Here is a 27,942-nt window from a genome sequence, read left to right as displayed (position 1 = left end):
AGAAGTCTGGAGTAGCCGAGGGAGGTTTCTCCTGGTACTTGGGGGCAAAGCTCCAAGGAGGGAAGGGAATAGAAAGTGTCTACCCAGCCCTTACCTGGAACGGCATTCTTTCAGACACCGGGTGGGGGAGCCTCTGCTGTGTAGTTGGGAGGTCTCTGGGATTTTCACCCTGACTTTTCAATAAGGCTACCTTGGGGAGCAAGAGAGAGGAAGCCAGCTCCTGTAACCGCTGTACTGAACAGCTGGGCCTCTAACTGAGGCATTATTAGCATTTGAAAACCCCTCTGAAGGGGCCAAGAGCTTCCCAGCGTAGGCGCTGGGGCCTGAGTGCTGAGACCCCACAGTGGCTCCAACAGAATGGGGCTGAGCATCCAGGGCATAAAGACCAGACCGGACTCAAGAATGAACCCATTGTGGCTTTGTCCCAGGCTTGAAAACTGTGACCAAGGCTCTTTCATTGTGTTAAGAAAGACCATTTCTTGGCCACAGAAGAGCTCATAAGTCTAGTTCCTTCATCAAGCAGAGCTGCGGAAGACCTGCCCCTCGCTAGAAGTTTCTGTTAGTGTCCTGGTCTCCAGGCATTTCTGATGGAAGTTGCACTTTCTGCTCCCCGCTTTAACTCAGGAGTACCTTTGACCAAAGCCCGATCACACATGCTCAGAGTGGAACGTGTTGATCCCAGAGCAGCACCTGGGCCTGACTCCCTTTTCTTGCCTTAGAGTCTCCCTCTCGCAGCTGCCTAAATTAAGCCTCTTCCCAAGTTATTAAGCCTGCACAAAGTGCTTTTTGGTCATTCTGGTTCAAACAGTTTGGGTTTGCACAATATTTTAAAATCATGTTAATTCTGGTTAATAAAAGATCAAAGGTCATGACTCCAAATCTTTCCAGCCTTTTCCCTGTTTCCAGCCTTTTCCCTGTTTCCAGCCTAAGTAAATCCCCACCCAGTTTGGGGTATGTTTCTACAGACCAGACATCAGATAGGGATGTAAAGCTCCAGGTAACTGGCCCATCTGTTTCTTAAACCAGGAGCAATGGTGCCACCTACTGGGCACTTGCTGGTAGCTACAAGCTCTGTGGCCAGTCCTGTTTTCTGGTGACAGGTGAGAGTATCTGTACTGTATTCTAGTACATGAGTAATAACATACCGCAGTAGAAAGCATACTGAGTAGGCACACTATTTCCTGCTAACAGGCTTGTATATTGTGTTTGGGCAAGTTGTGCAGGGTCACAACTAGTTAGGGATGGAGGCAAATAGAAACGGCCTTCCCAACTCCAAAGTTCACCACTAAGCCAGGGTTTGCCAAAACCAGCAGGCGATTTCAGCTGGTAACTGCACAAGAGTAGTAACTGGTAGCATAAATAGTGAAGCCACTTTTCTCTCTTTGGTTCTTTTTTCTTTTTCTTTTTTTTTTTTTTTAAGATGGGGTCTTACTATGTTGCTCAGGCTGGTTTCAAACTCCTCGGCTCAAGCGATCCTCTCGCTGGGCCTCCCAAAATGCTACGATTACAGGCATGAGCCACCATGCCTGGCCCAGTTTGTTCTCTCTCAGTCTTGGTGATTTTGTCTCAGCTGTATATGACTCTTTAAACCTTGAACAGCTCTTTGACCCTTGTTTATTTCAGTTTTTAAACAATGTTAGGTAGGCAACAATATCAGCTAGAAATTAACAATTTGTTATCATCATATTATCCAAAAGTTACCACTTGAGGTAAGCAACACTAATTTTCCATTTATTTTCCTTATCTAGTATAGTGATATGAAGTTACCCTTTCAGAATAAGTTTGTTCAGGAAAAAAAAAAAAAAAAAAAAAGACAAGTCAATTTTAGGGGGAAAGATACAGGTAGATAATGGTACAGATGGTACACAGATACAGCAAACATCCTGATGGGTGTTGTGGATGACCCCAAAGTTTGGGAAGTGTTGGGCCATGCCCATCATCACTGACGTACTATGAGACGTTGGTCAATCTCAAGCATCCTTTTCTCATTTGTAGAAAAGAATATGTTAGTAGATGATTGTTCAGGTCATGTAGACACATACAGTGCTGTGATGTCTCAGCATCATGGGTCAGGTTTCTCCCAGGCCAGGCTGCTGTGCCTGGGGTGGTGGAAACAAGAAATTTAGAGGCTTGGCCTTGCTTCCCCTACTTTGCCTGTGCCTCAAGATTCCTTCCTTTTGCCTGCTATATCCTTTCTTTTTTAATAACAGATTTATTGACATACGATTCACATACCATGTAATTCACAGTTGTGAAACCATCACCATGAAAAAAGAACCTCATATTGGTCACTCCCTATTCCTTCCAACCATCACAGCTGTAGACAACCACTAATCTACTATCTGTTTCCATAGATTTGCCTTTTCTGGACATTCCATATGGATGGAATCATATAAGGTCTTTTATGACTGGCTTTTTTCACTTAGCATAATGTCTTTAAGGTTCATGTTGTAGTATACATTAGTATTTTATTCCTTTTTATTGCCAGATAATACTTATAATTGCTATCTTTTTTATTTTAAACATTCTAGTGGGTATGAAGTGGTGGTGTCTCATTGTGGGCTTTTTGTTTTGTTTTGTTTTGTTTTGTTTTCTGAGACAGGGTCTCACTCTGTCATCCAGGCTGGAATACTATGGTGCAACCAAAGCTTACTGTAGCCGCCACATCTCGGGCTCAAACAATCCTCCAACTTCAACCTCCTGAGTAGCTAGGACTACAGGCATGGGCCACCAGACCCAGCTAATTTGTTTGTTTGTTTGTTTGTTTGTTTTTTGAGATGGAGTCTCACTCTGTCGCCCAGGCTGGAGTGCGGTGGCACAATCTCGGCTCACTGCCAGCTCCACCTCCCGGGTTCACGCCATTCTCCTGGCTCAGCCTCCCAAGTAGCTGGGACTACAGGCTCATGCCACCACGCCTGGCTAATTTTTGTATTTTTAGTAGAGACAGGGTTTCACTGTGTTAGCCAGGATGGTCTCGATCTCCTGACCTCGTGATCCGTCTGCCTTGACCTCCCAAAGTGCTGGACTTACAGGCGTGAGCCACCGCATCCGGCCTTGTTTGTATTTTTTTAGAGATGGGGTTTTGCCATGGCTGCCCAGGCTGGTCTCAAACTCCTGGCCTCAAGCGATCCTCTCACCTTGGCCTCCCAAAGTGTTGGGAGGCCACTGCACTGGCCTCATGGTGGTTTTGATTTGCATTCCCCTAATGGTTAATGACATTGAGGATCTTTTTATCTGCTTATTAGTTATTTGTATATCTTTTTTTCTTTTTCTTTTTTTTTTTTTTTTTCCCGACAGAGTCTCACTCTGTTACACAGGCTGGAGGGAAATGGCACGATCTTGGCTCACTGCAACCTCTGCCTCCTGGGTTCAAGCAATTCGCCTCCCTCAGCCTCCCTATAGCTGGGATTACAGGCTCATGCCACCATGCCTGACTAATTTTTGTATTTTTAGTAGAGACAGGGTTTCACCATTTTAGCCAGGTTGGTCTTGAACTCCTGACTTTAGGTGATCCGCCCGCCTTGGCCTCCCAACGTGCTGGGATTACAGGCATGAGCCACCATGCCCAGCTAGCTATTTGTATATCTTCTTTGGAGAAATATATTCCGATCCTGTGCTTATTTTTAAGTTGAATTATTTATCTTTTATTATTGAGTTGTAAGAACTCTTTATATGTTCTGGATGCAAAATACTTAATATATGCTGGATACTTATTAGATATGATTTGCAAATATTTTCTCTCATTCTGTGGGTTTTTTCTTTTTAAAATTGTGATTAAATATGTGTAACATAAAATTTATCATTTTAACATTTCTAAGTGTACAGTTCTGTGACATTATTAAGTATATTCACATTGTTTTGCAGACATTACCACCATCCATTTCTAGAACTTTTTCATCTTCCCCAACTTAAACTCTGTACCCACTAAGCAATAACTCCCCATTCGCTTCTCCCCCAGCTTCTGTCTCTATAAATTTGCCTACTCTAGGTACTTCATGTAAGTGAAATCATGCAGTATTTGTCCTTTTGTGTATATTTATTTCACTTAGTATAATATTATCAAGGTTCACCCATGCTGTAGCATTTGCCAGAATTTCCCTTTTTTATGGCTGAATCGTATTCCATTTTGTGTAAATACTGCATTTTGTTAATCCATTCATCTGTTGATGGACATTTGGGTTGTTTCTACCTTCTGGCAATTGTGAATAATGCTGCTGTGAAGATAGGTATACAAATATCTGTTTGAGACCCTCCTTTCAGTTATTTTGGCTATATACCCAGATGTGAACTTGCTAGATCATATGGTGATTCTGTGTTTAAAAGTTTTTGCAGAACCGCTATACTGTTTTGCACAGTGGCTACTCCATTTTATATTGCACCAGCAGTGCACAAGGATTCCAGATTCTTTGCATCCTCACCAACAGTTGTACACTTGTTATTTTCTCTTTTTTTGTTGTTGTTGTTGTTTTTTGTTTTTTTTTGTTTGTTTGTTTCTGTTTTTTTGCGATGGAATCTTGCTCTGTCGCCCAGGTTGGAGTGCAGTGGCGTGATCTCAGCTCACTGCAAGCTCTGCCTCCTGGGTTCACACCATTCTCCTGCCTCAGCCTCCCGAGTAGCTGGGACTACAGGCACCGGCCACCACGCCTGGCTAATTTTTTGTGTTTTTTTTGGTAGAGACCGGGTTTCACTGTGTTAGCCAGGACGGTCTCCTGACCTCATGATCCGCCCACCTCGGCCTCCCAAAGTGCCGGGATTACAGGTGTGAGCTACCATGCCCAGCCCTATTCTGGGTGTCTTGCATTTCCACGTGAAGTTTTGAATCCATTTGTGAATTACTGCAAAGAGGATACCTGTCATTTTCTTTTTTTGTAATGATAAAAGTTTAATTCACCAAAAAGATACAACAATGATAAATACAGGCATATCTCATTTTGTTGCACTTCACAAATACTGAGTTTTCTTTACAAATTGAAGGTTTGTAGCAACCCTGCATATAGCAATTCTGTTGGTACCATTTATCCAACAGCATGTGCTCACTTCATGTCTCTGTGTCACATTTTGGTAATTCTTTATTTCTTTTTTATTATTATTATACTTTAAGTTCTAGGGTACATGTGCACAACGTGCAGGTTTGTTACATATGTATACTTGTGCCATGTTGGTGTGCTGCACCCATCAACTCGTCAGCACCCATCAACTCGTCATTTACATCAGGTATAACTCCCAATGCCATCCCTCCCCCTCCCCCCCTCCCCCCGATACCTGTCATTTTCATAGGGATTGCACTGTACCTGTAGATCGAGTTGGGGATACTGCCATCTCAGCAACACTTAGTCTTCTGATCCATGAATGTTGGATGTTTTTCCGTTTATGTAGGTCTTCTCGAATTTCTTTCAACGACGTTTTGTAGTTTTCAGAGTATAAGTTTTCATTTCCTTTGTTAAATGAAGCATTGCATTATATTTGATGTTATTGTGAAATAATTGTTTTTCTTTCATTTTTTATTTTGTTTTGTTTTGTTTTTTATTTTTTTGATACACAGTCTCTCTCTGTTGCCCAGGCTGAAGTGCAGTGGTGTGATCATAGTTTACTGCAACCTTGAACTCCTGGGCTCAAGCCATCCTCATGCTCCAGCCCCCCAGATAGCTGCAGCTACAGGTGTGCACTACCATGCCTGGCTAATTTGTGTGTGTATGTATGGAGATGGGGGTTCTTGCTATGTTGCCTAGGCTGGTCTCTAACGGCCAGGCTCAAGCAATCCTCCCACCTCAGCCTCTGAAAGTGCTGGGATTAGAGGCACGAGCCACCATGCATGGCCTTAGGTTTATTTTTGGATTGTTCCTTGCTAGTATATACAAATACAAATGATTTTTGCATATTGCTTTGTACCCTACAACCTTGCTGAACTTGTTTAATAGTTCTAGTAATTTTTAGTATGTTCCTTAAGGTTTTCTATATTACAATATCATGCTATCCATGAATAGAGGCAGTTTTACTTCTTCCTTTCCAATCTGGATGTATTTCTTTTTCTTTTTTTTTTTTTTTTTTTTTTTTTTGAGATGGTGTCTCACTCTGTACCCAGGCTGGAGTGCAGTGGTGTGATCTTGGCTCACTGCAACCTCTGCCTCCCAGGTTCAAGCAATTCTCCTGTGTTAGCCTCCTGGGTAGCTGGGACTACAGGAGCACGCCACCACGCCTGGCTAATTTTTGTATTTTTAGTAGAGTCAGGGTTTCACCATATTGGTCAGGCTGGTCTTAAACTCTTGACCTCAGGTGATCTACATGCCTCGACCTCCCAAAGTGCTGGGATTAGAAGTGTGAGCTACCGCACCTGGACTTTTTTTTTGTTGTTTCTTTTTCTTGCCTAATTGTCCTGGCTTGCACTCTAATACGATGTTGAACAGAAGTGGCGAGAGTAGTGGCGAGAGTAACCATCTCTGTTGTGTTCCTGATTGTAGAGGGAATTAGTTCAGTTACTTACCATTAATCAAGTATGATGTTAGCTGTGGGGTTTTTTGTTAATGCTCTTTATCAAGATGAGGAAGTTGCATCTATTCCAAATCTGAGTATTTTTATTATGAAAAGGATCTTGTCAAATGCTTTTTCTGTCTGTTGACATGATCATAGAGTGGTTTTTTTTTTATAACTTCCATTACATGGATTTTCTTGTGTATAACTAGCCTTGCGTTTCTGGGATAAATTCTACTTGGTCATTGTGTATAACCGACCTTTTTTTTTTGAGACAGAGTACAGAGTCTCGCACTGTTGCCCAGGCTGGAGTGCAGTGGCGTGATCTACACTCACTGCAGCCTCCACCCTGGGTTCAAGCAATTCTCCTGCCTCAGCCTCCCAAGTAGCTGGGATTACAGGTGCCTTCTACCACGTCCTGTTAATTTTTTGTATTTTTAGTAGAAACGGGGTTTCACTGTCTTGGTCAGGCTGGTCTTGAACTCCTGACCTCGTGATCCGCCTGCCTTGGCCTCTCAAAGTGCTGGGATTACAGACATGAGCCACCACACCCAGCCTGTATAACCCTTTTTGTATGTTGCTGGATTCTGTTTGCTGGTATTTTGTTTAGGATTTTTGTTTGTATATGCATAAAGTATATTGGTCTATAGGTTTTTTTTCCTTGTCTTAAACCTTTAAACCTTTGTTTTTCGTATCAGAGTAATATTGGTTTCATAGAATGAATTAGAAAGTATTTCTTCTTTTATTTTTTGGAAGAGTTTGTGAAAAGTCGCTATTAATTCTTCTCTAAATGTTTGGCAGAATTTACCAGTAGAGTCATCTGATGGGCCTGGATTGTTTATATGTGTGTATGTTGTTGTTGGGGGGTTAATTACTTATTCAGTCCTTTTACCTGTTGCATTGTTTCTTTTTCTTTTCTTTCTTTCTTTTTTTTTTTTTTTTTGAGACAGAGTCTCACTCTGTTGCCCAGGCTGGAGTCCAGTGGCGTGATCTTGGCTCACTGCAAGCTCCACCTCCCAGGTTCACGCCATTCTCCTGCCTCAGCCTCCCAAGTAGCTGGGACTACAGGCGCCTGCCACCACGCCCAGCTAATTTTTTGTATTTTTAGTAGAGGCAGGGTTTCACCATATTAGCCAGGATGGTCTTGATCTCCTGACCTCGTGATCCTCCTGCCTCGGCCTCCCAAAGTGCTGGGATTACAGGTGTGAGCCACCGCGCCCAGCCTGCATTGTTTCTTACTTGTAGAACATGAAGGCTGCTTGCAGAAACACACTTACATAAAAGGAGAGGGATTCTGGGAAGAGTGAGCCTAGCAGGAATTTGGTAATTTAGGGGTTTCTAGTTGGCTATACCTGGAGCCGTGCCTTCTCCTCTCCTCTGTATTATTACATCTCAGAGGAAGCAGTCTTCCTTCTCCTACCTAAATGAACACCACTGAGGTTAGGACCAATAACTGGAGCCATATCCTGGATGGAAAAGATGGGTGTGCGTATGTGTGTGTTCTGCCTTACCTCAAATATTGATAAAAAGTGAAGGAAGGTACCTCAACTGTTGAGATTCCCAGATCATGAATGACAGACCACAGTGAACCCGGGAACAGCCATTTAAAGCATGAGATAGCTCTCCATGTGCTGAAAAGAAGTGATCTCGGCCGGGTGTAGTGGCTAATGCTTGTAATGCCAGCAATTTGGGAGGCCGAGGCGGGCGGATCATGAGGTCAGATCGAGACCGTCCTGGCTAACACGGTGAAACCCCATCTTTACTAAAAATACAAAAAATTAGCCTGGTGTGGTGGTGCTTGCCAGTAATCCCAGCTACTTGGGAGGCTGAGGCAGGAGAATCGCTTGAACTCGGGAGGCGGAGGTTGCAGTGAGCCGAGATCATGCCACTGTACTCCAGCCTGGCAACAGAGCGAGATGCCGTCTCAAAAAAAAAAAAAGAAAAGTGATCTCGTGCTCACTTCAGCAGCACATATACTAAAATTGGAACGATACAGAGGGGATTAGCATGACCCCTGCGCAAGGATGACATGCAAATTTGTGAAGTGTTCTGTATTAAAAAAAAAAAAAAAGAAGTGTTCTCTAAGATATATAATTAAGTGAAATCTGCAGAATAGTGTGCTTCCATTTGTGTACGAACAAAACATGTAAGGGAGCCTGTGGATGCATAGGCTGGTCATACATGGCACCTTGGCACCCATGATGAGAGTCAGAGCTAGTGAGAGACTTAGTACCCTGTGGGGTTGTTTTCCCTTGTGGTTATGTGGCCTTAAACAAAACTCTTTCTAAAGTAATGTGCCTGCTTGAAGTGCAATGGTGAGCCTGTGTGTGAGGAGGCTGTGCCCTTGGCAGCAACAGCTACCCTTCGCAGAATCTGAACATCTCAGAGACATAGCCTGAGGATCCTCATGAGTTGTCTCTGCCACAGTGCGGGAGGCACTATCTAGACCTCCATTTACTTGAAGCCTAGTGTTCCGCAGGAATTCCTGCATCTACCTGTGGAAACTGGTGATAGATCTCAAAGGCCCTCCAAGGTTAGATGTTTCCTTCTGAGCGCCATTTCAGCAACACAGAAATCTCGTTCTGTTTCTCCAAGGTGAAGGGCTTTCGTTGCCCTGTTGCCTCCCTGTGGACTTCTGGCCAGGTGGCCCCACAAAAAAGCACCTTATTCTTTCTTGGCAGATCCAATCATGGCTCCTGCCTCCCACCATGAGTCGGGATATTGGGGAAATGAAGCAGATGCCAGAAGTCTTTCGGGTTTCCCAGGCCAAAGGAGCTTTCACACTAATAGCCTGTCCTTTTCCATTTAAGTCTGACAGAATTGGCAAGCAGGAACAATTTAGGTTTTTGGAAATATCCACAAGCTCTTTGCTTCCATCCGGAGTGAATGCTTCTCTTCCTTCACAGGGGCTACCCTAAGAGGCTGGGAAGCCTCCCAGCCTGTGCTAGTGAGATCTCAGCCCAGATTCCAGGTCTGGATCTGAGGCCTTGAACACTGAGGATCCTTGTGTCTCTCCCACAGAGAACACCTTCTGCAGCGGGGACCATGTGTCCTGGCACAGCCCTTTGGATAACAGTGAGTCAAGAATTCAGCACATGCTGCTGACAGAGGACCCACAGATGCAGCCCGTGCAGACACCCTTTGGGGTAGTTACCTTCCTCCAGGTGAGGCACAGGTTGAATGCTGGTTCAAGCCTTCCTGTAGGAAGAGTCCTGGGAGGATAGGGAGGCTTGAGGAAGGGGAGTGAAGGGAGTGGGAGGTTTCCTTTGGCCTCCTCCTGAGTTCTGTTTCCTCTGATGGTTTGTCAGGTAGATTCAGATGGTCTGATTTAACCTGCTGAGATGGGAGAAGGGGGAAGGGGAAGGGGCCATTTGGGTGGGAGAGAATGGCTGTAGCTGAGAGGGAGGAGTGGGGGTGGCAGGTATTCTGTGAACAGTGAACAGGACTTTCTAGCAGGAAGCCAGCTCTGGGTCATCCTTGCTGTTTCCCAGAAGCTGTGGTAACCTGCCCAGCTTTGACCAGTGTTTGTTTTTGGTCACGATGAAGTCTATGTGAAGGTTCCACTGATTCCTTTGATATTTACACAAAGGCCTATCCTCTAATAAGGAAGGGAGGAGTTTCTCTGCAAGCTGCTAGGACCTATTGGTGGTGGTTCCAAGCCTGATAGGTCTCAAAGTCTCTTGTTTACATTCCCCATGATACCAGACTGGGTAGGAATGGCTCCCTGAACCTCCCCAACTTCCAGAGACATAGCCTGAGGACACATCTTGAGTTGCTCAGGCCTTGGTTTTCTCCTTTGCAGCCAAGAGCTAGACTTGGTGTCATCCAGACACAGCAAGGGCAAGGGTCAGGCCTCAGGGCCCACCAGTGGACCCAGCCATTTACCAGCCAGGCAGCCACTCCCTCCTAAGGGAACCATCCCATCTTGGCTGTACCAGCTCCTAAGCACAGATCCTGCCTGTGGTCTCCCAACTGGAGGTGACTCAGAGAGCCTGAGTAACTGACCTTCTTGGGGTGGGGAGCTGCCATTAACACACAGTGGCTTTCTATCCTGGGCCTCAGATTGTTGGCGTCTGCACTGAAGAGCTACACTCAGCCCAGCAGTGGAACGGGCAGGGCATCCTGGAGCTGCTGCGGACAGTACCTATGTGAGTACCCATGCAAGGTGGGAGCCTGGCTCCCTGGGCCTGGGGATGGGAGTCCCTCCACCACCCTCCATGTGGGGCTCCCTCTTGCATTGTTATTTCAGGCCCTGGTTTTTCACATCAGGGCTTCCTGACAACTCACTCCCTGACAGTCCCTGACCACAAACTATTCCCCTGTGTCCTAGGCCTGGGGCAGCAAACAGGGCAGGCTGTAGGCCCAGCCCATCAGCCCCAGATCCTCAGTTACCATCCCCTTTCCTTGTCCACAGTGCTGGCGGCCCCTGGCTGATAACTGACATGCGGAGAGGAGAGACCATATTTGAGATTGATCCACACCTGCAAGTATGTCTTGAGTGAGGAAAACCTTTCTAGTAACCTGTGCCTAGGCCTCTTCCAAATAACACTGGCTTTCATCCTGGGAAAATGGAGGAGCTTTATGTGTGAGTGAGTAGAAATTTGGCATCATTTGGAACTTGTCCCCTGAATTCTGCGGAGCACATAGGGAACAGAGATTTCAGCCCAGGAAAGCTAGTCCTCAGACATACGTATTTTGGCATTTTAAAAGGATATTTTTATTGTATGTAAATTACATATTGGCTTAAAAAATTAGATCGCCAGCAATAAAAGGTAAGTGTAGTGGATATTGCTTGTTTGCCCAGTATTCATTCTCTTGCCTCCCAGACTTTCTTTTAGGGAGCCACCATGGCCACCACGGCCCTGTACCAGACAGTGGTGTAGGTGATAATGACTCCATGGCCCAGCTTCAGGAGTGAGTGCTGATTGGTCTAATGGTCCCATCCCCGTTTTCGCCACATTTTCTATCTTGGACAGTCAGACGCAGAGCTCCTAGCCTGGAAAGGTTGGCACCTTAGACATACAGGCTGGCAGCTGCCCACTCCCTGTGGCCCACCTGGACAGTGTTTCAGTGTCATCTTTGCTGTTTTAGAAGCATTCCTTTGGCATGCAGGTAAATTTAGAAAGCCACAAGAACGTAACTGCCTTTTTTTTTTTTTTTTTTGGTGGGGGCAGAGTTTCACTCTTGTCACCCAGCCTGGAGTGCAATGGCGCAATCTCAGCTTACTGCAACCTCTGCCTCCTGGGTTCAAGCAATTCTCCTGCCTCAGCCTCCCGAGTAGCTGAGATTACAGGCGCCCGCCACCACGCCCAGCTAATTTTTGTATTTTTAATGGAGACAGCGTTTCACCATGTTGGTCAGGCTGGTTTCGAACTCCTGGCCTCAGATGATCCGCCTGCCTCGGCCTCCCAAAGTGCTAGGATTACAGGTGTGAGCCACCACGCCCGGCCTATAACTGCCTTTCTTATGGGCTTCTCCTGAAGCAGAAGCCACAGACAGCTAATAATGTTACCTGCCACGTGTCTGGCTCCTTCTACTCCCCTGACCAAATTCAGGTCATTGCCATCTCTAAGCCTGTCATGCTTCTGTAAAAAATCTGGTAAGCCACAGGCAGTTGCAGCGAGTTCCATGTGTTAGAGAAAGAGAGAGGTGGCAGCTGGACATGTAGCCAGCAGCCCCTGAGTTCTTCACTGTAGATTTGTGAGTTCTTGGGCATAAATCCTATTCATTCACAGATGATGCTCCTCTGTTTTCCTAGTGCCTTTAACACTGAACATTTCAAACTGCTGCCACGATCCTCTGTTCTCTCTACTTTAAACTTGGTTTCCTTGTATCTTCTGCATATGCGAGAACCAGGAACCAGGAAGGCTATGCTTCCCTAAGCCCTTGTTCTGTAGCCACACTGGGATCCAGCATGGGGCACTGTGGGCCATTGTTTGGACCCTATCTTAAGTGCCAAGTACTAAGAAAGAACCTGGTCCTTTGCACTAGAAGGGTAAACAGCTGTCCTTCCATGCCAAGAGCTATTCTCCTTCCTAGTCTGCAGGCTCCCCTGAGAGCAGCCCACAGGACCCAGGGTCCCACAGGGAGAAAGGACAGCTTTCCTTCCTGGTGGCTCTGTGTACCAAGTGTGAACTCCTCTGTATTCACTGTGCCTTTCAGGAGCCTGCTTGCTATCAGTCCATTTAGAGCTGGCGTATATTCCTGTGATCCAAGCTCTAGGCTAACCAGCTGTGTGCCCAAACAAGTCCCTCACCTTTCTGCGTCTTAACGTTTTCTTTTTACTTATAAAGTAAATGGCCCAGACAAGTTAAGCCAAGAATTGTCTGTCTGCAACTCTTTAACTAAGTGAGGGACCCCAGGGCAGCCAGTGGAGAGGAAGAAGCTCAGACTATCCCCTGAGCACACCAGAGTATACGCACTCCCCGCCTGGAGTACACAGAGCGCTTCCCTGCTTAGCCTCTTCCTGCTCGGAACCCACAGCTTTGCCCAGGCCACCATTAGCACTTGAAAGGAGGAGATGACTGGTGGGAAGGAGGCATCTGGGGCACAGCCACTTGCTAACTGGTCCCGGGAAATAAGGACAGTACCTGTACTTCTCCCAGATGGGGCTCCCGGGCTGATCGGCAGGCCAGTGTGGTACCTGTGGAGCCAGGAAGCACAGATTCTTGTTGAGGTGCTCAGTCACAAGTTTGATTTGGCCCACATGGGCATAGATGACTTTTAGTTCAAGGTCCAGCATCAATGAAGGGTGTTTTACCAGAAAATCCAGGGATGTTTTGAGTACAACTCTTCCTTGAGGCCATTTGGAGAGTGTTTGGACCCAGCAATACCAAGGCCTGTAGAAAGGTAGGGTCTCGATGGGGAGAGAAGGGTGTCTGCAGATAGTCACTGCACTCCAGGCCCCCATCTCAGTCTAAGAAATGGGAGGGAATCTCCATCCAGAGTCCTTTGCCAAACAAGGGAACCCAAGCATCTAGGGGAAGTCCAGCCTTCTGCTCTCCTGTGGCTCTTCCCTGTGTGACCACACCCTCTAGCTGTTAGAAGGGGAAACTGCAGGTGCTGCCTGTCGCCTGTGGCAGGCTTCCACCCTGTCTTCTATAGCAGTCACTGAGAGGTTCTGCCTGAAGATCGGGAGGAGAGGAAGGATCACACCTCTCCTCAGAGAAGTAGGCTCTCTCATGGCCACATCAGCTCCACCAGCCAGCCTGGCAGAGACAGGTTTGGGGCTCTGACACAGGTAGAGGCCATTGTACTGGAAGGCTGAGGGTAGAAGAGATGCTTCCCTTGGGATCTGCATTCCTCCCGGCTTCCCCTAATCCCTGGTTCCCCTGGAGGAGTCCAAGAGCTGGTAGAGACCATCATGCATTGGTAACCAGGGCAGAACAAGGTCAGAGATCCTGCTCTTCCAGCATTTGTCCCATGCTCAGTACCACAAGGGCTCAGTAAATACTGTAAGAGTGGTGGCTGGAAGAGTGGTCACCTTGGGCCACCAGTTCTCTGAAAGAACTCTGGCTCTTTGGTTCTTTTCAAGCAGGAGAGAGTTGACAAAGGCATCGAGACAGATGGCTCCAACCTGAGTGGTGTCAGTGCCAAGTGTGCCTGGGACGACCTGAGCCGGCCTCCCGAGGATGACGAGGACAGCCGGAGCATCTGCATCGGCACACAGCCCCGGCGACTCTCTGGCAAAGGTGGGAGCCAACACCCAGCCTTCCCCCAGCCTTCCTCCTTCCTTTTCCCCAGGGCCTGGTTTCCAGGCTCTCTAGGATGGGTCTCTAACAAAAACAACCCATTCAATAGTTTATTTCCTGGCATGATTTAAACAGCAAGTGAAGTCTTCCAGCAGGGTGGAATTAAGGGAGCTTTATTGGCCCATTTCTAGTTGTGTTTCCTGTGTGTATTTCAAATGCATCACCAGCAGGCACCATTGTGTTTCAGATTTGTCCCTTGCAATCTGAGGTCATGGAGGTGAGTGGAAGCCTTAGAACAGTTACAGGAAAAGTCCATAGTCCACCCAAGTGCAAGAGACAAGTGTCGGCCACCCACGGAATTGACACAGGGCCCAGCTCTGGCCTGAAGGCCATGCCAGATCCAAGGATCACTCTGGCCTTGGGCCCTCCCAGGCCTTCAACAAGAGAGGCCTGAGTGTGAGGCCGGCTTGCAAATTGCCCACCTCCTGTCATACAGATACAGGGTTAGGGCTGTGGGCAGGGCCTCTGGACCCACTGCATTCCGGATGGGGTATTTGGGAAGGAGGATGTGGCTGTCCTGTTGGAATCTCCCTATGCTGATCTTGGCTGCAGAAACAGTTGTGGTTTTTAGTAGAGGGCGTCCCCAACTAACTGCAAAGGAAAAGCAGCCACTTACATATACATGTGTTGACAGCTTCTTTGTCTACTTCCTTTCTTCATTCTTCCATCTTTTCTTTTTTTGAAGAATAAGATGTCTACAGCCCTGAATAAAATCCTTACATATATGATAACACTTATAAAAGGTTTTTGTTCATTCTGTAAAGGACAAACTTAAACCCCTAGTGCAAATATTTGAGCCCTTTTTTTTTTTCTTTGAAACAGGGGTCTCTGTTGCCCAGGCTGGAGTACAGTGGCTTGATCTTGGCTCACTGCAACCTTCACTTCCCAGGCTGAAGTGATTCTCCAGCCTCAGCATCCCAAGTAGCTGGGACTACAGGCATGAGCCACCAACGCCCAGCTAACTTTTGTATTTTTTGTAGTCAGGGCTTCGCCATGTTGCCCATGCTGGTCTTAAACTCCTGAGCTCAAAACAATCCACCCGCCTCAGCCTCCCAAAGTGCTGGGATTACAGATGTGAGCCACTTCACCCAGCCGAGCCCTTTCTTTCCTTCCTGTTTGTTTTAATGGCATGCCAAGTCTGTTGGAGGCTCAAAGACAGGGTATACAGTTATTGGAATCATTTGGTTGCTTTTGACAACCAAATGAGGTTGATTTAAAGAGGGAGTCATAGTCTTGTCTAAAATTTCAGTCATTATTGGCTATTTTTAAAAATTATAAATTAATCCATCCTACTGTAACAAATCAGATCGTTAGAAAAGTTAGTAATCATCTCCTTTCCACTCTAAGACCACTCTTTGAGCAACTAACTTTAATTTGCTTTTTTGTATCTGTTTACAGTTTGCAGAGATAAATTTGGATCCAAATCTCAGTACAGGGGACCAGACTAGTAAGCTTCATCCCAAAGACCAGCAAAGCACCTTACAAAGAAATAATCCCACCAGGGGAACTCTTTCACTTCCTGGCCCTTGCCTCTCCATGGAGAGGCAGAGTTTCCTGGGATAGACCAAGGTGGAGGGATGATCTCGTCTCACTGACTTGAATGCAAGGGGAAGGGGTGGCAAGACCAGATGCTAGTTGACCACCCAGAACCCAGAAAGGTGTGTGAGAGGCACCTGCCCATTCATGGCAGGGCACTTGCAGCCTTCACTCACATCCATTTCAGTGGGCAGAATCCCCAGTAATCAGTCACTGTGCAGAGCCACGTTAAGGGTAAACCTTGGGCCTGTGACACAGGAAGGAAAACGATGGTGGAGAGTGCTTTTCTGAACTCTAGAGGCTGCCCCTGGATTCTACAAGAATGGCACTCTTCCAACCTAGAGCTTCTTAAGAGCACGGTTGTCCCCTCGCAATCTGTACTCACTCAGCACTCACGTCTGGATGCCTAGAGTGGGCTCAGGACTGGCCAATGTGGTAGTTTTTCTTAGCACCTCTGCTGAGCCAAGTTTTAAGAGCAGGGTGAGAGTTGCTGGGAGCCCACTGGGCCACCGGGCAACTTAGTGGTGTCGTTGCAGACACAGAGCAGATCCGGGAGACCTTGAGGAGAGGACTCGAGATCAACAGCAAACCTGTCCTTCCGCCAATCAACCCTCAGCGGCAGAATGGCCTCGCCCACGACCGGGCCCCGTAAGTTCCCCAGTGTCCATGGACTGGAACAAGAGGATGATTTTGTCCTGAAGGGCCTGTCCCTGTGGATTGCATGAGAGAGAACAATGCACATAGCCCTTGCTGGATGGGCCCAGGATCTCTAGGCTTAAGGGCAGGCATGGTCTGGGGCACACAGATCTATCTGTGGGTCATAGGAGAGGGCCTCAGAGGGGACCCAGCAGACCGTGAATATAAACATCAGTAAATATTTACATGAGCCGTGTGAACAGACAGGAGGCCAGGTTGGGGCGAAATCTGACTTGGGGCCTCCCAGCCTTGTGGGAGCCCATTGTGCTGAGCACGGTTCCCTCCTTATCTCGGTCTCGGCCAGAGTTGCCCTTCCTTCCTTCCTGGAGCCTGGTCTCCGGCTGATAGCTGCAACCCGGGGGGCCTCCCTCTCTGGCCAGCCCCATGCTGGATGCCTGCGGCTGAGGCCCTTCTTCCTGCCTCTCTTCCCTGGGGCCCAGGGAAGGGAAAGGAAGTCTTTTGCAGGCCTCTGCTGCCTGTCCAGGGGCCCCTGTAGCCCTCGGGAGAGACTGTGGCCACCCCAGAGGTCAGATCCGCTTCCTGCCAACCTCTCTTCCTCTGATAGAGGGGATGAGTGATGGGCAGGGCTGGAACTGGGCACCCTCCTCTGCCCTTAGTCCCAGGGCAGCTCTAGGGAATAGCTGCTGGCAGGAGATACTAGGGGGCTGGCAGCCCAAAGCAGGAACCTTGCCTGCCAGGGAGGAAATTGCTGTGCCTTGGGCTGAAAGGGAGGTCAATCATCCTGCAAGACCAGGGTGATCTAGCCTTCTTCTACGAAGTCTTTATTACACATTTGCTGTCTGACAAGCTTGGGCCCAGGGGGCCATCTTGGGTGCACAGGCTCTTCCTTTGGGAGAACATGAGTGAAACAATTACCTTTTAATAGCGTGTGTCTGGCTGTCGATGTGATTTGTTGGAAATGGCTGCTTCTCTGGATTCTAGCTCTAGTTGCTGATCATGGTTCCCAGAAATAGTAACACTTTAGTGCGCTACAAAAAAGACAGGTCCACAGGATCTGGGGTAGTTAGGGAGGGCATCTTGGAGGAGGAAGAACATGGCATTGACCTTCAGGACGCCTTAGAATTTTAATAAGCAGAGGAAGGAACTCAAGAGGATATAGCACAGGGGAGGCCTGGCTGGTTAAAGTTCAGGCTGCCTCCTGAGACCTGACTGGACTAGAGTTACTCTGGGAACAGGGCTGTGCTGAGAGTTGAGCTCTTTGGCAAAAGCCTGGAGAAGCCTCTACCGCCACCTCAGAGCAGCTTTTAACTCCGGCCTGTGGGTTTCTCCAGCCAGCTGCCCTGAAGTAGCTGGCTCGAGGCATCCTGATCATCCCCTGGCAGCAGCAGATGGCCACACCAAGGTCATACGACATATGGAAGCTCTCTACCTGTGAGTCTGGACCCTGTCCCAGGTCTACACTCCTTCCCATTCCCTGAGCTTGGCTTCTCGCTTTGGGCCTCCTTGGCACTGTTGGGAGGCCAAAGGTACTGGAAGGCCTATAACATGGAGATAGTCTCAGTCCAGATGGCTCTCTGCCTCTGGAAGCCTGGGGTTTCTAGGCAGAAGGGCACAAGCTCCTGCAGAGATACAACCTTCTTGCCCCTCTTGTGTATCTGGAACAGGCCTGAGATCTCACTCTCTGGCTTGGGAGCACTTCCAGCTACTGCACCCCTGGACATTGCAAGGGGGCACAAGGCTCTGGCCTCCTAGATATACACATAAGCTCAGACTCAGCCCACACCCTAACTGGGCAGTAGGGTATTGGTTCTGGTCCAGGGGGTCTCTGTAGACATAAGGCAGAGAGGTTGTGGCTTCTACCCTTTGGCTTGAGTTAGCTGAGATACAGAGAGATGGGTGGGAAAAGATTTGAGGTGCCGGGTTTGTCTCCCCTTCCTGAAGGTTTAGTGCCCAGTCAGGTCTCTGAAGCACCAGGATCTGCAGTCTGACGGGATTAGAATGTTTCCTCTGAGGCTGTCAGTGCTGGTTACCAATTTGTTAGCAATTGGTTGAGAAATGGTTTCTCCTCCTCCTTTGCCAAGAACATTCTCCAACACACCCCTTAAGCCTGTCAGACTCAAGCTTCCTGTTATCTCAGGATCGATCATGATGGACTCAGTTCAGTTCAGTGAGCGTGATGTTAATATCTGTGCTGCCCACTCTGGGACCTGACCCCATTTCAGATACACCACATGGATTGCAACTGAGAAAGCTGACCCAAAATGTGCTGGCACCACTGTTTGCTCCACTCCCTGTGCGGGGGCAGCCAGCGTGGGCCATATTTTGTCTGCTGGTCTGATTTCCCCTTAGTCAGGACTTCTGGGCCAGGAAACTCTTATGCATGGGTCTTCCTGGGTTTGTCTGTGGTCTGAGGAAGATACAGAGCTAGATCAGAGGCTCAGAGCAGCTGATCAAGCCTGGGCATTAGCAGCTGGGTGCCGGCCTACTTGGGGGCATCAAGCACTTGCTCTTTTCACACTTCAGCAGCAGCTAAAACATTATTAGTGCTTATTCTGTGCTAGGTAATGTGCCAGTTACTATCTGCTGCCATTCGTTTATCTCATCCTCATAGCCATCCTGTGGTCGATAATCTTACATATCCCCTTTAATGGATGAAGTACAGAGGGGCTAATAAGTATCTTGTCCAAGGTTAGAAAGAGGTTGCGCTTACTTACAGCCATCTATCAGCCATTAAAATGGATGTAATCTTCCTTACCCTATTCTCAGGGACCCCATGGGGGACACATCAGACTGTGTTTCCGAGAAAATAATGACCCTTACTGGTAGAATTCATCTAACTAGTTGCAGCATGAATCGGGACCTCTCACATGGCACCAAGGACAAAGCCAAAGCCTCATGTTAGAAGCCTATTGGGCTTATTTAACTAAACTGTAGGGGAGTTAAATAACTCCTAGGAGATGCCATGAGCCTCGGTGATTCCAAATCCCAGAAATAACAAGCTATGTCATAATTGGCTCATTTATACCAAAATTATTTTGTGACACAAGGCCTTATTTTCTTCATGTACAGAAACTAAAACAACCCTATCTCTGGCCCCTCTACCACCTCAGGGCAAGGGGATTTCTTTCCATTTCGAGGGTCTATTTCTTCCTTTCCAGAAAGGCAGGCCCCCTGGGTAACCTGCTCCTCTCCTACTCTTCGTTGCCAGCCCTCCTCCCACTGCCTTCCCAGAAGGAGAGTCCTTGGCCCTCTTCAGGGCTTCTTCAGCATTTCACAACCCTTGCATTCCAGCCATGAAATTTGTATCTGGCTTTTCCCAAGATGATCAGTTGAGAAAAGCCTCCTTCAGCTTGCTGGCGCCTCCCTTCCCACTGCCTGCTCGGGTGAGTTTGGGAAGGATGGGAAGCAGCTCCTTTGTGCCGCATGAGGACAGCCTGGCTTAAAGACTGTGCCTGCCAACATCTGTAGGGATTTGAGGAGGGAAAAGTTCCTGGGCATCCTCTCTGAGGTCACCTGGTCAGCGTGAACTACGGAGTCTGGTCTCTCTACAGGGCACAGTGCGGTCAGGTGAATTGTGTGTAGAGGTTTTCTTGTCTTTCTGTCTTTTTTTTTTTTTTTTTTTTTGACACAGGATCTCCTTCTGTCACACAGGCTGGAATGTGGTGGCAAGATCATAGCTCACTGCAGCCTTGAGCTCCTGGCCTCAAGTGATCCTCTTCCCACCTTGGCCTCCCAAAATGCTAGGACTACAGGCATGAGCCGCCATACCTGGCCTGTATTTCTCTAAACTGTTGCTCAGATGCTGGGAACCTGCATCAGTATTCTAGGACCACCTCCTCCCTCAGCAAGTGACTTACCACCTGAGGCTGGGGACCCTTAGGGAGCACTCTGAGTTGTGCCCTCCCAGAGGGGGACAGGGCACATGCATGTGTGCACACTTACGTTAGAGGGGAAAAGTTCCTGACTCTGGGAGAAGCACTTTGTAGTTGAGGCACCTCTAAAAAGCGAACTCACCATCACTGCTGAGATTCTCAGTCTTCTAGAATCACACCAGCAACTTTCAAGACCTGTAAAAAAAATTTTTTTGCCTTAATTTCCTGGACAATTAAGATTCTGTATCACGAATTCCTCTGCTGTAACATTCTCATTTGCAACACCTCCCCAACATACACACACACACATATACATAGATTTCTCCGTGCTCTTATGAGTGTCTCTGCACCCGTCTGTTTGGCCTTTGATTGGGGTGACTTTGCTGCCTCTAATTCCCATCTTGAATACCTTGTAACCTGGTCAGGGAGTCATCCTTTCGAGAAAATTGTGTTTTGTTTTGCTCAGCCTATGAGGTCCATGAAGATTAATTAGAAGAAGAAAATATCTCGTTTGCATCCAACCTACCAGTGAATTGGGGTGAAGGAAGGTGAGTTTCCATCTGGGGGAAACAGCTGGGCTGTGGCTGGTGCCGCTCACACGAAGGGCAGTATTGGGTAACCCTGCTTCAAGGGGTCTCTCCTGGCAGCACAGTGGCCAGCCTGGAGCCCTCTCTGTCACGTTGGCTTCCCTCACACTCCCACACTGGGGAAGTACAGTTGTTTGCACTGGAAAGAAAGCCCAGAAAGAAACAGCCCTTCTCTTAGGGCCCCAGCCAGACTCTGCAGGGCTGATGAGAGGAACAGCCTAGGCCTCTCTGCTCTCTGCTTCCTGGACAGCAGGCTCCTTTTTGCCTCCCTCACAGTGATCCGTGTTGTCATGCCAAGTACCTTTACAGGACTTTCTCAGAAATACACATTTCAAAGGGCAGAGCAAGGGGCTCCACAGCAAGTCTGGCATGGGTAAATTTCTGTTTTAACTCCGTTCTTTGCTCCACTTCCCCAAAGAGATGAAGCCACGGCCATTGTTAACACCCCAACTTCAGAATTCCTCGCTGGTGCTTGAATTCTCAGTCCAAACGCTGCATCCCCCTCCCTCGAGTTGCACAATCAGGAGTATTTTTATCACCCATCCTTGATCCTCGGTGTCACCCAACACTTCAGCAGTGAGTCACTTCTCCAGGGAGGGGAAAAGGAAGGCTCAAAGGTAAGAGCTAGAGAAAGGAAATGACTCAGTGTCTCAGAAAAAGGAAAGCTGGGGTTCTGGGTAGAGCAAGCTCATTCAGGAGAGTAGGGGTACTAATCTCCCACCCAAGTTAGAGGGCAGGGCTGGGGATGGCGGCCCCTCATGCCCAGAGGAGTTAATAGTTGACTAGGAAATCCCCTAACCTTGATGCAGATTTTACTCACCCTGACTTCTTTAGCCATACTCTGTCACACCATTTCATGATCAGATTTTACCTTTGGGATATTCCCAATGAAAATATTGCGCCTTTTTTTTTTTTTTTTTTTTTTTGAGACGAGGCGAAATCTTACTCTGTCGCTTAGACTGGAGTGCAGTGGCACAGTCTCAGCTTACTGCAACCACTGCCTTCCGTGTTCAAGCGATTCTCCTGCCTCAGCCTCCTGAGTAGCTGGGATTATAAGCACACACCACCATGCCCAGCTAATTTTTGTATTTTTAGTACAGATGGATTTTCACCATGTTGGTCAGGCTGGTCTCGAACTCCTGACCTCGTGATCCGCCCGCCTCGGCCTCCCAAAGTGCTGGAATTACAGGCATGAGCCACTGTGCCCTGCCAAATACTGCATTTTTAAACTGAGTGTGGTGGCTCATACCTGTAATCCCAGCACTCTGGGAGGCTGAGGCAGAAAATCTCTAGAGTCCAGGAGTTCGAGACCAGCCTGGGCAACATGGCGAAACCCCATCTCTACAAAAAATACAAAAAATGGCCGGGCGCGGTGGCTCAAGCCTGTAATCCCAGCACTTTGGGAGGCCGAGACGGGCGGATCACGAGGTCAGGAGATCAAGACCATCCTGGCTAACACAGTGAAACCCCGTCTCTACTAAAAAATACAAAAATCTAGCCAGGCGAGGTAGCGGGCGCCTGTAGTCCCAGCTACTCGGGAGGCTGAGGCAGGAGAATGGCGTGAACCCGGGAGGCGGAGCTTGCAGTGAGCTGAGATCCGGCCACTGCACTCCAGCCTGGGCCACAGAACGAGACTCCGCCAAAAAAAAAAAAAAAACAAAAAAACAAAAAAACAAAAAATTAGCCAGGTGTGGTGGCACGTGCCTGTAGTCCCAGCTACTCAGGAGGCTGAGGTGGGAGGATCACCTGGACCTGGGAGGTTGAGGCTGCAGTGAACCGTGATCACACCACTGCACTCCATCCTGAAACCCTGTCTCAAAACAAAAAAAGAAAATACTGTATTTTGTCATTTGGTTATTGGTGTTTACTATTCACCTTTTATGGCCTTTTACTCCTGTATTGTCCTTATGAGAAAATTTGTCAGAATTACCAGGTTATACAGCCTTGTGCTTAACAAGAACTTTAGAGGTGAGCTGGTCCCCTCTCCCTCCATCCCACACCCACACCCTTTTCCAGTTCTGCCTTAAAGGGAGACCTGCAGGTGGTTCTTTCTCTGGAAAGTTCAGAGCTTTCGTCAGCAATCAGAAAGCAAAAGGAAGAATCTCCCAGGCAAGGGGCAGAAGCTAGAGGTTGGGCTGGGCTCAGCAGGCCAAATCCACTTCACTTGTGAATAGTTGCCAAGCTTGATGCCCTGGTTCCTGTTCCTGGGCGTCCCCAAGGAGAAGGCTCCAAGTCGTGTGGCCACTGCAGACGTCATGACTCATAGGACTGGGATTGTGGCTAAAAGGAGTCTCAATGGTTCAGCTCCTCTCCTTTCCACCCCTGCTGCCACTGACTGAATGGGACCAATACCCTTTAGGCGAATGTGGAAAAAGTAAGACTTTTCCATTCAGAGAGACCAGGGTGGAGGGGAAGCATGGTTGAGACTCTGTTGGTCTGTTATGTGTAGGTAGGGTGATCAGGGCATGTACTATCAACTGTACAGTACTAGAAATCAGGAATCTACCTTGACACTGGAAGGAGAGGGTTTATTAGGATCTACAAAAAGTCACCTCATGCAGTGAGAAATACAAATATAGAATGCATTATATAGACAGGTGGTAAAGACGAAATAGGTCAATTTAGATCAATTGCACCTCTAAACCAGCCCATAAACCACCCCTTGGTGTGGTGCTCTCAATATAGAAGGAATCCTGGGCTGGTCCTTGTGGCTGAGTGGGCAGTTTTTATTGTACATCACCTTGTGCCAGGCCTTGCGTTGTGGGATGCCCTTGTTCCTGTCTTGTGACTTAGAACACTGAGACTTAACGAGGTTATAGAACTTATCTAGCATCAGACTGCAGGGATTAAGTGTCAACCAGGATTTGAACCTTGGGTGGTGTGACTCTAGATCTGAGCCTCTTCACTGAGTATTGCCTGTAAAAGAGGATAAAGGTGGAGGGATACATGCCAGTTCACCAGAAAACGTAACTGGAAACAGGGTCTTTGACACCTGCATGCCAGCGCACAGAGGAAAGGTGGTATTTTAGTTTGCCTGGAAACCCCTGAAGGTGGCAGTTCGGGAGAGACCGTTTAACTGAGAGAGGGATACTAAAAAATAAAGTGAAATCAGCTAGAGGATACACTCCATCCGAATAAGTGAGGAAGACATATAAGTATAGACATATAAGACATATAAGACGAATAAGTAGGAAATGGATCCAACATGAGAAAGAGGCAAGGAGAATCCAGGGTGAAAGGGAGAATGATCCCAGATGACAACAGTATAGCAGGAATGGAAGGCAGCCAACTCAGGTGGGAGCAGGTTGGAAGGATCCTCTGGAGAAATGTCTCCAAGAAAATAAAATTGATAAATACTTGGTGTATTTGAATGGCTTGGGAGGAAGATGTGTGGACCATTGGTAAGAGTAATTTTTTTTTTTTTTTTTTTGAGACGTGGTCTGACTCTGTCACCTTGGTTGGCATGCAGTAGTGTGATCTCAACCTCTGCCTCCTGAGCTCAAGCGATCTTCCCTCCTCAGCCTCCTGAGTAGCTGGGACCACAAGCACACGCCACCATGCCCGGCTAATTTTTTGTACTTTTGGTAGAGATGGGGTTTTACTGCGTTGCCCAGGCTGGCCTTGAACTCCTGAGCTCAGGTGATTTTCCCACCCGGCCTCCCAAAGTGCTAGGATTATGGGCGTGAGCCGCCACGCCCAGCCAGTAATAGTAATTCTGATTTAATTGGTGATAAGCACATAGAAAACTAAGAGAGGTATTAAATCCAAGGAAAATAGAAAATTATGACAAAAGGAAAAGTATATTAATATAATACATGGCTCAGCTATAAACAGCATTGACATAGTCAAATAATTTAAACACTTAATACCAGTCCACACAAACTGACGGTGCAGTTATCCTGGAAAAGTGGGAAGGTGTATGGAAGAGAGCCAAAAGCTCATCTTCCATGGTGGGGAGTCAGTAGGTAAAGCCTGAAAAGGAAATACCAGGCCGGGCGCAGTGACTCCTGCCTGTAATCCCAGCACTTTGAGAGGCTGAGGCTTGCAGATCACTTGAGGTCAGGAGTTTGAGACCAGCCTGGCCAACATGGTGAAACCCCGTCTCTACTAAAATACAAAAATTAGCTGGGCACGGTCACACGCCTGTAATCCCAGCTACTCAGGAGGCTGAGGCAGGAGAATCGCTTAAATCCAGGAGGTGGAGGTTGCATGAGCCAAGATCTCGCCACTGTACTCCAGCCTAGGTGACAGAGCAAGACTCCGTCTCAAACAAAAAAAAAAAAAAAGAAAAGAAAGAAAAAGAAAAGGAAACACCAGGAATTAAAAATAAAGTATATTTAAAATATCAAGGATGGGAGGCTGAGGTCAGGAGTTCAAGACCAGCCTGGCCAACATGGTAAAACCCCATCTCTACAAAAATACAAAAAATTAGCCAGGCATGATGGTGGGTGCCTATAATCCCAGCTATTTGGGAGGCTGAGGCGGGAGAATCGCTTGAACCCAGGAGGTGGAGGGTGCAGTGAGCCAAGATGGCGCCATTGCACTCCAGCCTGGGCAATAGAGCGAGACTCCGTCTAAAAAAAAAAAAATTAAGGAAATATGAAAGAATCATCTACAGAGGTGACAGTTGTCTCTGAGGAGGGGAGCATGGGAAGACAGTGACTATTGTAACGACCCTCATGAAACCCTTTGACCCTTTAAACGCTAAAAAAGAAAAAAGAAAAAGGTATTGTATGAGCTGTTATAGTTTACTCTGCCCAGTGAAAAGAAAGGATGATGTATGCCAGGTAAAAAGCACACAGTTAGTGCCAAGGCAAGCCCAGGGGAACTTCAGCTTCCCTAGCCTCAGGCTGAGAGTTGAGGGTGAGCTGTGGAGAATCATCTGACAGCCCCCTGGAAAGCGTCTGTCTCAGGGGCACAGAAGATAATCGGGGGGAACTCGGCTGTGGACCCAATTCTGACCAGCGGGGAGTGTGAGCCCTGTGAGAAAGCAGCTTGGGCAGGCAGAGGTCAGGAGGGAAAACCCTAGGCCAGTAGTCCCCAGAGGAGGTCCCCGCAACATTTTAGGGGATTTTCTTGGGTGTTCAGTGAAAAGAGGGTTCTCTGGCTACAGTTGGAAAATGCTGGTTTACACAAAATGAAACCAGTACATTTTCCCTCTATCGTCCTCCTCAGAGTCCAAAATGCCAACATTTTGTGAATCTCTGATCTGAGATGGGGCATATTCCATCTACCCTTTGCCGTACCTGTTTTTCTAGAGGCTTCTCTTAAAATTCCATCAAATACCCTTTGGGAAGTCCTGCCCTGTCTTCCAGGAAGGCAGTTCTTTTAAGAATTCAAGGAAAAGATAGATGTGTCTTCATAGTCCTGAAAGCCTGGAAGAAAAGACCACTCAAAAGAGATGGGAGTTTCTTAAGGAGAAATATTATAATTACTCTTTTGCTGGTATCAAGGAGAACTGGGGTTTTGTCTCAGCTCTTTACTCATTGTTTGATCTTGGGCTAGTTATTTAAGTCTCTGAGTTTCAGTGTCTTTATCTGTAAAATGGGGAAAATAATGCCTCTTTATAGAGTTGTGATGGAAATGAAAGGAAGCAAACTATACAAAGGATTTAGCATGGGACCCAGTACCATAGTCTGTGCTCAATAAAAGATGTCTCTTATTATTGTGAATAGTCCCCTGAAAACCAAAAAGAGGTCTAATACCTCCAGGGACCAGCATAAGTCTGTAGAGAATACTTCACACAACTCAATTTGGAAGAATTTGAACAAATGCTAGAAGGAGAGAGATGTTATGTCAGCATAGACTTTAAAGAACAGGGTCAAGAAAAGCTGAAACTCAAGAACTGAGTCTTGCAAAAAAAGTGCAATGAGCAGCAAAAAGGACTTTATTTTTGTACTTCTCTTTGGAGTAAGAAGAGGAAAACCTAGACCTAATTGTTTGGACAGAGTATCGTTTATCAGTGGCAGAGAGAAAGCAAAATTTACTCAAGTTCTGTTATGGTTCCATATTGAAACAAATGGTTTTATCAGACCAGGAAGGGTCCCACAGGCATTGACAAGAGAGTTGAATCTATTATTTCAGCTCTCCTGGCTCACATGTATTGTGCCTCCAGAACACCAGGAGAATTGGCAGGCAAGAGTCGTGAAGCTGGTGTCAGCAATCTTTGAGGGAATGGGAGAGAGGTGTTGGCAGACTGGAAGTACTCAGAAGTTGCAAGATGCAAAAAGCATCTTGCACTCTCTAGACTAGTGAGCGTGGTGTCACTCTCAGCGAAAATTCTGAACTAGATTATTCAGCAAGTAGGCTGTGAACACTCCAAGGGAAAGAGCGAGTCCTGAGAGTCAGAAAGAGCCAGGCTTGCCAGACCATCCTCATTGCCTTTTTATTTATTTATTTTTAATTTTTTCCAAAGACCCCTAAGTAGACTCAACATTGTCATTGCCTAAAAAGAAATGCTTACCCGGCTGGGCGCAGTGGTTCACACCTGTAATCCCAGCACTTTGGGAGGCCGAGGCGGGCGGATCACTTGAGGTCAGGAGTTCGAGACCAGCCTGGCCAATATGGTAAAATCCTGTCTCTACTAAAAATACAAAAATTAGCAGGGTGTGGTGGTGGGTGCCTGTAACCCTAGCTGCTTGGGAGGCTGAGGCAGGAGAATTGCTTGAACCTGGGAGGCAGAGGTTGCAGTGAGCCGAGATCGCACCATTGCACTCCAGCCTGGGCGTCACAGCGAGACTCTGTCTCAAAAAAAAAAAAAAAAGAAAGAAAGAAAAAAGAAATGCTTACCTGCCCAAGCAGATAAAGGAAGTACTGCAGACCATATATAGGCGGGGTTTAGCAAGATGTTTTGAGAACATTCTGACAGCATTATAGGCAAGACAGAAATGTCCGGAGAACATCCAGGAGGGTGAGGGCTATGGTGATGGGAAGGTTGGGTTGATTTATAACTGGTTGGATGGGCATACCCAAAGAGTAATGATGTCAGTCCATCAGCCTGTCTGCCTAGCCCTTTCCTGTTTACTTTTTAATCAAAGCCTGGGATGAGAACATCGATGACGAATTTATCAG

The 27,942-nt window shown here is 47.3% G+C and overlaps 1 protein-coding gene and 1 non-coding gene across 6 annotated transcripts in view; both read left to right on the top strand.

The window, feature by feature from the left end:
• LOC105478344 (SUFU negative regulator of hedgehog signaling) overlaps positions 1–27,942 on the top strand; it is a 133,386-nt gene that overhangs the window by 82,663 nt on the left and 22,781 nt on the right. For 3 of the 5 annotated variants that reach the window (XM_024791839.2, XM_011735510.2, XM_011735512.2), the window contains exons 4-8: positions 9,490–9,632; positions 10,531–10,616; positions 10,883–10,955; positions 14,006–14,159; positions 16,292–16,403. In XM_024791839.2, coding sequence (XP_024647607.2) covers positions 9,490–9,632; positions 10,531–10,616; positions 10,883–10,955; positions 14,006–14,159; positions 16,292–16,403 — 568 coding nt within the window. Of the gene's footprint in view, positions 1–9,489; positions 9,633–10,530; positions 10,617–10,882; positions 10,956–14,002; positions 14,160–16,291; positions 16,404–27,942 lie in introns of all 5 variants that reach the window. The other 2 variants (XM_011735511.2, XM_011735509.2) reach the window with 1 other exon arrangement.
• LOC112426063 (U6 spliceosomal RNA) lies at positions 8,421–8,527 on the top strand. Its single transcript, XR_003017328.1, has one exon. It is a non-coding gene; the product is annotated as a U6 spliceosomal RNA (small nuclear RNA).

Source organism: Macaca nemestrina, chromosome 9, assembly GCF_043159975.1.
Source record: "Macaca nemestrina isolate mMacNem1 chromosome 9, mMacNem.hap1, whole genome shotgun sequence".
In the NCBI taxonomy this organism is placed as follows: Eukaryota; Metazoa; Chordata; class Mammalia; order Primates; family Cercopithecidae; genus Macaca; species Macaca nemestrina.
Note: the sequence above shows the minus strand (reverse complement) of the source record. Positions and strands in the feature narration are given on the sequence as shown.